The 11,596-nt window shown below is 41.4% G+C and overlaps 1 protein-coding gene across 7 annotated transcripts in view; it reads right to left on the reverse strand.

Annotated features, from left to right (window-relative positions):
- Nucleotides 1-11,596, reverse strand: part of LOC106961882 (membrane-associated phosphatidylinositol transfer protein 2-like) — a 38,899-nt gene that overhangs the window by 17,168 nt on the left and 10,135 nt on the right. For 5 of the 7 annotated variants that reach the window (XM_015055975.1, XM_015055973.1, XM_015055971.1 and 2 more), the window contains exons 4-13: nucleotides 10,325-10,558; nucleotides 9,900-10,232; nucleotides 7,528-7,623; nucleotides 4,660-4,764; nucleotides 4,513-4,574; nucleotides 3,687-3,758; nucleotides 2,881-3,125; nucleotides 2,513-2,702; nucleotides 1,197-1,316; nucleotides 831-1,045 (exon numbers count right to left, since the gene is read on the reverse strand). In XM_015055975.1, the coding sequence (XP_014911461.1) occupies nucleotides 831-1,045; nucleotides 1,197-1,316; nucleotides 2,513-2,702; nucleotides 2,881-3,125; nucleotides 3,687-3,758; nucleotides 4,513-4,574; nucleotides 4,660-4,764; nucleotides 7,528-7,623; nucleotides 9,900-10,232; nucleotides 10,325-10,558 (1,672 nt within the window). The remainder of the gene's footprint in view (nucleotides 1-830; nucleotides 1,046-1,196; nucleotides 1,317-2,512; nucleotides 2,703-2,880; nucleotides 3,126-3,686; nucleotides 3,759-4,512; nucleotides 4,575-4,659; nucleotides 4,765-7,527; nucleotides 7,624-9,899; nucleotides 10,233-10,324; nucleotides 10,559-11,596) is intronic. The other 2 variants (XM_015055976.1, XM_015055970.1) reach the window with 1 other exon arrangement.

Here is an 11,596-nt window from a genome sequence, read left to right on the forward strand (position 1 = left end):
AAAAAAAAAAAAAAAAAAAAAAGAAAAACCACAGCTGTTAGTCATTCAGGCATTTGCTGCAAAGTTCAAATGCCTCGAATTACTTTCGCTTTTTGTCACGTCACTATCATAAGTCTCAGATCAACACAAAATAAATGCACAATGTCAAGTGGAAAGAAATGATACTTTATTTTTAACATATGAAAAAATCTGAAAGCGTGGAGTGGATTTGTGTCAAGACTCTAAATAAACTCCAGTGTGTTTCTTTTGTCTCCTGAGCAGCAAAAAGTGTCCTCCTGCACTTGGATGTAAAGTTCTCTGAGGTTTGATTGGAAAAAACATTAGTTAACAAACAGCATCATGAAGACAAAGAAACAAAGTATCCTGTATCCAATTCAGGGCAATCCAAGAAGAAAACCACTTGGAGGTCAACATTCCAGCAGGCGGGCAACAATAAACTTTCAGTCAGAGCTGTAATGGTTACGCTTTGACTAGAATGACTTAGTCAAAGTCCAGAGCTAAGTCCAATTGAAAATCTGTGGGAAGAGTTAACAACTGACACTCAAAGATGATCTATGTTGTGTCTGAGTTATTCAGATGTGGAAAGTTGTTAAAAGGACAAAATCCAAATGGGTGGCAGCTAGTACTTTGTATAGGTCGGTCACTTAAAATCCTGGTAAAACAGGCAAAAGTTTGTGTTTGTAAGGTGGAAAAAAAATACTAAAGTGTTCTAGGTTGTAAATACTGTTGAATAAGCACGCTACTATCACAGCATATTCAGCAAAGCTGGCATTAAGGAAGAACTGAAACGTGTCAGAAGAAAATAGTTCCTCAGGTAAGTCATCGCTCACCTGGACAGAAAAGCTTGGTGTTGTTTAATTGTGTCCAGTTCGTAGGTCGACGAGTCGCTTCTCTTGCGTGGCAGCTGCTTCTTGGTGTCATCGCTTGAACTGACACGAGGAATATCAATGTTGCTGCGACTCAGGTGGCGGCTGCTCTCCAGTGTTGGGGATGATGACCCATGTCCGCTGTTGACGATGATGCCGGGAGAGAGAAGGTCCTGGTCCTACATGAGCAAACCAGGAGGACGAATCATGACGACAGAAAGAAAAAGAAAGAAAACCTCGAAGAAAACCTCAACAACTTACAGACGATAAATGTGTCCATGAGCGGACCAGTTAATAAAAACTGTGTCTGATGTGCCTTTAGGATCCTACCTGCACGCTGATGACGCTGCCTCTGCGGCTGCTGTTCTGGCTTTCATTTACCGTGGGGGTGCTGTTACAGAGAACATCAAACCCCAATATTCCTCCCACACAGTCCCCAATGAGGCAAACCTGCACAGGAAAGACGGTTCACATAATATCAAAAAGTAGCAATAACATATTGTGCTGTATAAAAGTCTTCAGTCATTGCATTTTTAAAAAGATTTTCACCTAAGTAATCCATTAAAGTGGCCTTAGTCAACAGACATCAAATGTTTCTGAAGGTTAATCAAAGAGTATCTTTGGTCTTTGGCTGCTTTGTGAGTATTTTCTGGTTCAATGTCTGATTACTGATTAACTGAAGGATGAGCCAGATTTGTATCTTGTTTTTTGAAGACAACTTTCAGATGTCCTCCACCTGCAAAAGCTTTTTGGATGCTTGATGCTTCTTCTTTTATTCTTCTCTTGCATTTATTTTTAAAGCACACACGGCACAAAAGGTACACTGAGTGGACTAGAAATGGTTCAACTAGAGAACTCTAAAAAGTCTGCAGAACTACAAAGCAAGACCAAAAAGCAGAAGCTGCTATGTAACAGATCAAGACAAAGTCTTGCACAATAGTAGAAGTAGAACTAAAAGTAACGCATCGCTTTAAATTCTTTTAAAAGTAAAATATCGGCAAAAAGCTGTGTGCGTTTGTATTTTGTCCCCTTTACTCTGATACCTCTAAATTTAACAACCTGCTCTCAGAACTCACCTAAATAAATTTGTAAATAAAGTGCAACTGTGCATAACTTAGCCTCAGTATAAAACCAGCTGCTCTGAGAAGACCTCAGAGGTTCATTAGAGAACAAACAGCGGATAGTTCAGGGATAAAGTGGCTCCAAAAGACTTGGACTGTGTAAAAAGTTTCCAACTGAGAATCTGTAGAAGTTTGAATTGTTGTTCAGATGCTTACAGTCCAACCTGACTAAGATTGTTCCATTTAGCAAAGAAAAATTGCCAAATATTTCACTTTCTAGACGTGCAAAGCTGGTAGAGCGAGACATACTCTAAAGCACTTGCAGCTGTAATTACAGCAAAAGGTCGAATAAGGGGAAGTGAATGCAAATTCACATGTTGGGTTCAGATCTGTTTATCTTTACTTGTAAAATTTTTAATCCACTCAACAATAATGCACCACTTTGCATTCGTCTACCACATCCCGACAAAACATGCTGAAGTTTGTGGCTGTAAAACGTGAAGAGTAACTTTACCAGCAAAACTGTCAATAAGAACCCACTCTGAGAAAAGAACAGCACTGCCCCGGTTCTGAACTCCGTCTGACCTGGCCAGAGAAGGTCGCTCCATCCTGAGACTTCATGAAGTCGGAATACACCTGGTTGGCGCGAACAATGACAGTGGCCACGGCGTCCTGGTACTGTGGAGACGAGGTGGCCAGCAGAGGCAGAGCTGCGAGTGGGATGTGGTCCTGGCTGCTGGACAGGTATCCCTCATCATAGCTGTAAGGGCTCAGGCTGCAAAAAGAGGAAGGAGGAGCTTAAGTAAATAAACCAAGGAAGAGGAGGATGACCTGAGTCACAAGCTGGACTTTTATATAAGAGAAACAGCCGTCGTAGCCGATGACAACAAACCCTCAGTCAAAACACTGCCTGGAGCCTGCAGATATAAATGTGTGCAAGCGTTTTCTCTTACTTGGAGACAAGAGAGAAGGCCTCGGCACAGATGGCGGGGCAGGGCACCAAGCGGATGGCGATGCGTCCGAGCGCAGCGGGGTAGTGAACGCGCATGACTGTGTCGAACGCCGTGCTGATGGTGTTGACGTCAGCCTGCTTGCTGCTCTGGTCCCCTCCGCCCGTGTCCAGGATGTTCCCTCCGTGCAGAACCAGTATCAAGACGTGGATCTTGGAAGGCTGCAGACTCTGCTGAGATGAGCTCTCCTAAGGGACGGCAGAATTGCGACAAAGGTTGATGAACAGAGAATGTTTTGATACTTTGCTTGGTTTTTATCATCATGACCAAAGACAGAGGCTTTTCCCCCTTACTAATAAAAAACGTCCCTCAGTTATTGTTGATGACATTCTGCGTCAGGCTTTCCAAACATGGACCACAGAGCAGAGCAGACTTCTGTTCACAACCATAGAGGGGCAGAGGACCATGAGAGGGGGAGACAGAGCAGAGCCACCCTCCACCTGTATGACAACAATCATGCTTCTGGAGGATGTCACAATAAACTGCATGGAGTAATGTGTAGTTTTGTCTTGCGTGTCCGATCCAAAACTTCACATTGTCAAAGAACCACCATAAACGCACACTCAATGCCACGACTGCAGGTACAAGCGAGTTGAACAGAGGGTGGTGGGGTCGAGGGGTACACATGGATCTGGGTTTGGGCAATGGCGACGGAAAAGGGAGGAGCAGTCAGTACTGGGTGGGGGGAGGGCCTTCCTGTGGGACTTAACCCTGCCCCAAGGTGCTATGGGGCCAAAATGTTTACTTACTGACTGGTGCCTCGTTACCGTGATGGTGGGGATAGGAGAGCTATCGGCTTGGCCGCTAAGAGAGTCACGCATCTGAACACAAGAGGACAGAAAGGCTCAGGGACAAACGGCCTTTCTCTTATCCTCCAAAGTGTAAAGTCTCATAAACCCAGCTGAGCTAAAGGTCATCGTTTCTATTTAATTTAGTTTTTAGGCTAAAAATGGACAGTAGCAAGTTTGGGTTGTGGGATTTCTTTCTTTTTTTTTTTTTTGGTATTGTTATTCAGGAATGGAGCTGGGCCTTATGACTGAAAAAACACATTTTACATCAGTCAATATTGATTAGTTTCTTGTTTTAAATATCTTAAATACTGCCAAACTGGTGATGTGACCTTTCCTGCTTTATCTGCAGTTTCCTTTCAAGCTGTTGTATTCATTTTATCCTTTCACTGCACGCTGTTGTTTTTTTATTTTCAAGTGGTGAAAACTTAAACTACTGTTGTGCAAGTTACTCAAAAGGTTGTTGCTAGGTAACCACAAGTTGTTGCTCGGTAACAAAAGAGTGAGTGAGTTAGTTGATGCCACAAACGTTGTTTAGCTGGCTGCAATAGGTTGAGCAGCTGAACCGTTTCCTTTGCCTACATCCCCCAGAATGCTGTGCAGTTCTGGGTGGATGTTCCATGAAATTAATGGAAACTCTATTAGAAATTGTCTATTGATATTAATATCTATCACAATATGGATTGTTATTAATTTATTGCCCAGCCCTATTCATGCATGCTTAATATTTGACAGGGCACCATCAGAAGAAGCTGGATTAGTTTCTGAAACATATCCACACGCGTACCTCATCCAGTCTGTCCTCGCTCGATGCTCTGTCATAATCGACGCTCATTTCCTTAAAGTTCTCTGAAAACACAGGTTTATGCACACAGTTAAGTCAGAGAAGAGTTCCTGTTGGGGATGAAGCTTCGGTCAGCGCTGCTCTTCGTACCAGGACTTTCCTCCGTGTCCACAGTTTCAATCTTGTCCATGAAGTCGTTGGAGTTCCACTTGGCAATTTCTTTTGGGAAAACCTCCTCACCATCCGAGAGATCCTCTGAAGACACAAAAACAGAAAACAGAGTGGGATTAAACAATAATTAGTTGCGTCTCCATTGAGTGCTGGCTATTTTTTTTAAAAATATAAATCTCCATTTCTCATTCAGTCAGTGCTGTAGCTTTGGTCAGTTAATACCTGGCTGGCTTTTGTATTCAAAATGGAGTCACCTTGTATGGGACCTTTGTCTGATTTTTAAATTCCTAAAATTTTAAAAAAGCCTGACAACCAACAATTCAAAGAGATTTCTCATATTGCACTGCCAGTACACTAAAAGGACATAGTAACTCATATCTACCTAAGGATGTTCCTTTTGGGTTTGATTAGAGTCATCTAAGTCCAACAGGAATCAGAAATTAATCAGTAGAAATAGGGTGAAATCAGGACTTTTCAGAAATTATCCGTTTTTCATCCAATAAACTGGTATTCTTACAGCACATTCTTAAGGAAGCTTGAAGGTTTCAAATGGACAAGAGTGTTATTAAATTACATTTATAATTTACTCTATGGGAACATTTCAGTGATGCGCTCCTTTTTTAACATATAAAGTTCATTTCGCTACACCATAGCAAAATGAAATGCAGTGCGAGGAATCAATTCACATCCAGAAAACCCACAAGAAACACAAGAAAATTCATAAGAAATCCCGACAATCACAAACTTACAGTTTTACAAGGTTCTCCAGAGAGTAAACACAAAGCAGACAGGCAACATCCATAAACAGTCTGGGACAAAAAGTGATTTCAAAGATGTTTTTATTCACCATGTGATTTTTTTTTATTTATTTATTTTTTTTGCAAGACTATAATATTGTGTGCAAGCAGCACACAGTAACTACTGTCATTTGTTACTGATATTTAACAAAACATAGGGCCAAAAATGTATATTAAACGTGATTAACATCAGAAGTTCTTGAGCGGAAATTTCTTTCATCATTCTGCACAATAAATAAGGTTCTTTTCTCAAGTTCACCATCCTACACTCACCTTTTAACATCTTATTTCTAGCAGCTTCTCTGACATTCTTGACATTTAAATAGCAAATGTTAATTAGGCCCGAGCAGCGAAGCGCTCCGTAGGCCTTTTGTAATTTAAATTGCATCTGCAAAACAACTGAAATTGGCTTCTGATTTTGAAACACAGAGATATTTTAGTGTTCTTAGATAATCCAGACTAAAACATTAGCTCTATAACACTTGGACTTGTGAAAGCAGGAATGAATTACAACAAATGCAGATTCTTTAAAGCAGCTCGTAATCTTTGATATCTTTATTCTGCTTAAACTGCTGCTTCAATTCCAACAGCAGCAGTTTTAATGCTTTGGTTTTTTATGCTAAACAGAGACATTTAAAATAGTCAAGAGACCAGAGAATGGGTAAAAGATTCAGTCTCGGCTTTAAACGACAGAATTTCTGTATGAATGTAGGGGGGAAAAGGATTGGGACAGAACTGTGCACTGGGACACAAAACAAGGTCCACAAGGAAACAGATGACACTGGGTCCTGACCTCAACCTGACAGAAAAACTCTGGGATAAACTGAACATGATTCATAACTTTCTGTTTCAGTTTGGGACAAATATATGAGACACAGCTTTAATTCTTCAAAATGGGGGAAGACAAGGCAAACATGTGTTTCACAAGTGAGGAAATATTCACTCACCTAGACTTGCAAAAATACACTATATTCAGAGCTGTGAGCAAAAAAATATTTTAAAAGAAGTGGAACTTTGCCAATCAAAGCCGGTTGGAGCAACCAAGTAGCGCCAAGCATAATGAACAGGATGATAAGAGAAGTAAAATATCTCCAAAGCTTGTTACTGGAGATCTGCAGCAGAAAGTTGCATCTTGGGGGTCACAGAGTCTCCATAGCAACCGTTTATTTTAAGACTTTAACACATTTTTCCAAGAAGAAGAAATAACTCTACATGCTGCTGCAAATGAGCAAAAACAGTCCCAATTATACTTTATATAACTCCTAGCATCACAGTTACCACGAACACTAATTGTTGTGAATTCATGACTGAAATTAATATATTTTCTGATTAAGAAAAAAAAAAAGTATTTGATATTAAGCATATTTGCTGCATCACTTATAATCAGTTTCTGGAAGCCAGCAAAAAGTCTATGTAGTTCCTGTTTTCCAGTCACAAGCAGAAACAAGTTGAAGTTAGAATTAGGGCTGCAACTAAAGATTATTTTAGTAATCGATAAATCTATCAATTATTCTGACAATCAATTAATCATATTTTAAAATTCTGTAGACTTTCATTAACCACTACTAAAACATTACTGAATTAGTTGATTAGTTCAATAACTGATTAATAATGATTAATCTTTTCTGTCTTGGTTGTAAAAAATGGAGATTATTGCGCTAGAAGAGTCAGAGTGAAAATAATAAAAATGCAAAATGTTGAAGGTTTGTCCTCGTTTCACATGACATCATCAGACAAACGATGGTTTCCAGAGGGACGCTTATTGCTTGGACGTCTGTGTGCATTTAAAAGAGCCGAGTGTTTTGGTGAACTGATTCCTGAGTTGGACGTCAGGAGGAAAGACGTGGCCCCAAGCCTCCAGCCAGCTCTTCCTTCAGGGGAGCGTGGTTGCAGCACCACACCCTCCTATTGCAGCTGCAGAACCAAAGCATGCTGGGCATCTGGGAAGCTTAAAAGCTGAGCTGCAGCTTTTAAGCTTGAGCAGTTGAAGAAGAAAGAAAGCAGAAAAATAGAGCAGTTTAAAGAATGTTTAGCTGAGAATATAATTTACCATGGGCGTCAAAGAATTCCTCGTCCGAGCTGTCGTCTGAATCGCGCGCTATGCTCTGCATCCTCCACTCTGAGATGCTGTGACGCGATGGGCTCACTGTAAAACCACAAGAGGCAAAATGATCGCTGTTAATTGGGGACATGTGTTTTTTCAGCCTCTCTCTTTTCTTTCTTAACACATACAGAAATACACTTCAACAAAGCAGCTGTTGCCCACACCCCCCGCAAAATCTCACGCACAAACACAGCGTTACATAAACATGCTGAGAATCTCTGTGGTAGTGCTGCTGTCCTGCAGATGAGATGGGCTGCATGGTGGTCAGGGGTGATGTGAGAAAAGTGAGGCCCAGGCGAAACACCCAAAACCGAGGGCGGAGAACGCCAAGAGTCGTCCCCGTCTGTCACAAACCTATAACCGACACCTCGTGTATCATTAGAGCGGCGGAGGAGAGGGGGGCACAGCTGTGGCTGTCAGGACAGACAAAGCAGCAGCAGCGGAGGGGAGAGGGGGGGGCTCGCGTCTGCCTCCTCAGATCTGTGATGTCAGCACTGCTGCTAAAAATAGCTGCATGGAGAACCACGGGTGGTGATGGGGATCATGGGGGGGAAGGGGAGGGGGAACGAGGCATGCAGGAGTCAGGGGCCACGAGGAAGACACAGCGAGTGCTACCTTATAGAAGGGACGGCACATGGGTGTGTTAGGTCACGTGATCTGTGATGTCAGAGGCGATGCTAAAAATAGCACGGCTCTGAAGGAGAGAAACTGCTGAAGTTGGACAGTCAGTCAAAAGGTGAGGGCACGGGGAAACACAGGCTGCTCTTCATCCGACTGTAACGCCGCCTATAAAAGCCCGAGCGGCTACACCTGCAATCCAGTTATTCAGTTACATTAAAGTCTCTTTTTATATGTCGTTTTATCAAACTGCTCGCATAGAGAGCAGGTCCAAGGGTTACAGATGCCACAACATGATAAGACAGTTTCCCTCCATATTTAAGGGAATCCCTGCTATGGATGTGAAAATGACCTGAAACTAAAATAGTCACCAAAGAAGAAGATAAAAAAACAACTCTTTTGGTAAATAATACCATAATTCTGAGTGTGTATATGATCAAAGTAAAAATGTTTGGCATTGAAATTGAACATACTGTTTCACAACTTCAATCTGAATCTACCTACATGACTTAATTTTACAGGATCAACTTCACTATATATTTATAAAATCGATCTATTTATGTTTTATAGTGAAGATGACATTGGTTCATTTGTTCTATATGATTGAATTGAACTAAATTTATTTCAGTCAAAAACATTTAATCTGAATTGAATTGTGAAAAACAAGACGGGACAATAATTCAATTTTATCTACCCACCACAGGCAGTGAGAAAAATAGTTAAAAAAAAAAAAAAAAAGGTAGAGTGTGAGACTCTGCTGCTGTTATAAAAAAATATATATTTTATGACTTTCTCCACATCCTTGCCCTTGTCAATAATTATAGGAGTTGGAGTACAAGTCGAGCTTAAGAGTGTAAATGTAAGAGCTGGCCCTGAAATAATTTGTGGGTTTTGTAGTATTTCATATTAAATTATTCATCATATATTTTTTTTAATGCCATCATGTAAAGCTTTGTTCTAGGGTGGTTAATATATCACACACTTCCAGTTTATTTCCAGAAAGACGTCAGATCTGTAAAGCATGTTTTAGGAGAATTTATCACCAGAGCTGCCAGCAGGTTCACATTTCTGGGCTCCTACTTGATTCAGTCGGAGTCAGAGAAGAGGAGGCAGCTGCAGCCGTGAAGTAGTTTTTCCACCTGAACGGTGCAGCTGCAACTCCAAACAGCTCCCATGGGATGGTCAAGTGAAAAGTAACTAACACATAGGTGCAGAGCTCCAGTATGTCTCCGGTGTAGTAAGTATTTTTTATTTTTTTTTGCTTATTCCTTTGTTATTTGGAATCTTTATTTATATAAATATGGGAAATCCCATTCAGGGAAATCCATCCCTTTTTCTTATCACAGAGGTCAGATATTTTTGTTTTGCTCTATAACCCAACTGCCGTCAGATCACAGTTCTTAAAGTGTGTTGGTGAACAGCCAGGGTTTCTGCAGGTTTCACCAAATTTAAGACTTTTTAAGACCATTATGAATGGAATTTAAGACCTATGTTTACACAACTTTGCCCAGACATCTGAATTTTCACGTATCCATAGAAGATACAAAAAAACTAGCTAGCTAGCAAGGGTATTTTAGCAGTGAGCTACTGGTAGCCAACATTTTAAGGTTCTGTAGTTCTAGATCAGTTTCATTGATGAATGCACACAATGACTGATGTGTCAAAAGATTGGGAGAGACCACGGGTGAAGAGCCGTTCACCTCCTCTCTTGGATGAGCGGGAGGATCTGGATGAGGTGGACCACTGCTTGGTGAGGACGCCTCGAGGCTGCAGAGTCTCTACTGATCTGGTGGCCGTTTCCTCTGCCTCGATAGAGCTGATTGCCTCTTTGGCCTCCTGCTCTTTGTCTGGAGACACTGTGCTTCCGTTGGATTCGGAGAGCTCCTCGCCATGGAGAAACTTGGCCATCTTCCTGGCCAGGGCCAGCTGGGTTTCCAGCTCCAGCTGCCTGATGTCGTCCATGGTTAGGCCATACCACTCGTCCTGCCAGCACCAGGCCTGCCGGTGGGCATGCACCATAACCTTTCTGAGCCCTAAAGGGAAACAACAGGCAGACCAACGTATAAAACAGGCTTGCAGGCTCTGAAAACAGAAAACGGTGACGGAAATCCAAAGCTCTGCTCACCAACATCATGAATGAAGCGTTCAATCTTGGACTGCATGCCCCAGTAGCGAAACTCCACTTTGCAAAGTTTATAGGCACACATGATGGGAGTCTTCCCTGGGTTGTTTTTGTACTCCTCTATCCAGTCATCCTGCAGGGGCCCCCTCTGGGTCTTGGCTGACGCGTAAAGCTTCGGGTCCTCCTCTGAAGTGTACTCATGTGGGGGGATGGGATCTGCCACTATGTCGATAACGTCTGCCAAAGAAAATCGGGTTTCAGGCACCAACAACTGATGGAGTCAGCTGTTTGGAATGAATGTCACAACGGCTTTAGTGAAGTTTTATAATCATGTTGTAATGTGCACAGGAGGGCAGGAGCAGAACATGCTTAAGACTGACTTAAAACACATTTGCATTCTTTTCATAACCAACTTTCAGTCTAACGGCATCAGTTACATAAGGAGCAGTGACTGACTAAAATCATTACAAATAACATCAGAACTAGGTCACCGTGTGCTCTACAAGCACTTATTATTTTTTTATTGTCGTGTGATGGGAAGTTTTTTCCAAACACAAAAATGATGCTGCGCCACTAAAGTGCCACAAGTGGGCTTCATTCATTCACTGCTTATACTGACAGACCTTCAGACAGGAAAAAACAACCAAACTAAGATTAATAATGAGCCCAAAAATGTTGTACAAATTAGCGTGTGTCCGTCTCAAAAAATATAAATGTTTTTAAATGTAGATTAATTTCTATAAAATTGTTGAAAAAGTGAAACTAATCTGCTTCGAGCAATACTTTCCAAGCAATTATATCTGTTAAGTTTGATTATTGGGGTTAACAGCAACCCAAAGCTCAGTTTCTGTGAATATTACATAAGGGGACCTAGAAAAGGGTTGTCCAAAGTGTGGGCCGGGGGCCATTTGTGGCCCTAGGAATAATTCTGTGTGGAACCGACTGCAGTTCAAGAATGGTACAAAATAAACCCTCCAGCAAAAGGAGTTGAAGCAGATGATGTAATTTTTTTGGGATGAGAATTACAATGACAGACACACATCTTCATAAATTGAAAATTTTAGGCACAAGAGAAGGTATTTTACTTTTGTTCCCGGTTGGCCGGTGTATCTAACTAAACTAAATCGAACTACCATTAACCTGATCATGCAGGTTCAGCCTGGTGAGGAGCTTTCGTGCTCTCCTGTCTGTAACGCATAACGCTGATTTTATGTTATTGTATTTAGTATTATTTTTTCGGTTACACAATACATCAAACCGTATCAAATGCTTTGT

The sequence above is a fragment of the Poecilia latipinna genome, unplaced genomic scaffold (assembly GCF_001443285.1).
Source record: "Poecilia latipinna isolate Pla-1442-1.1 unplaced genomic scaffold, P_latipinna-1.0 Scaffold1346, whole genome shotgun sequence".
In the NCBI taxonomy this organism is placed as follows: Eukaryota; Metazoa; Chordata; class Actinopteri; order Cyprinodontiformes; family Poeciliidae; genus Poecilia; species Poecilia latipinna.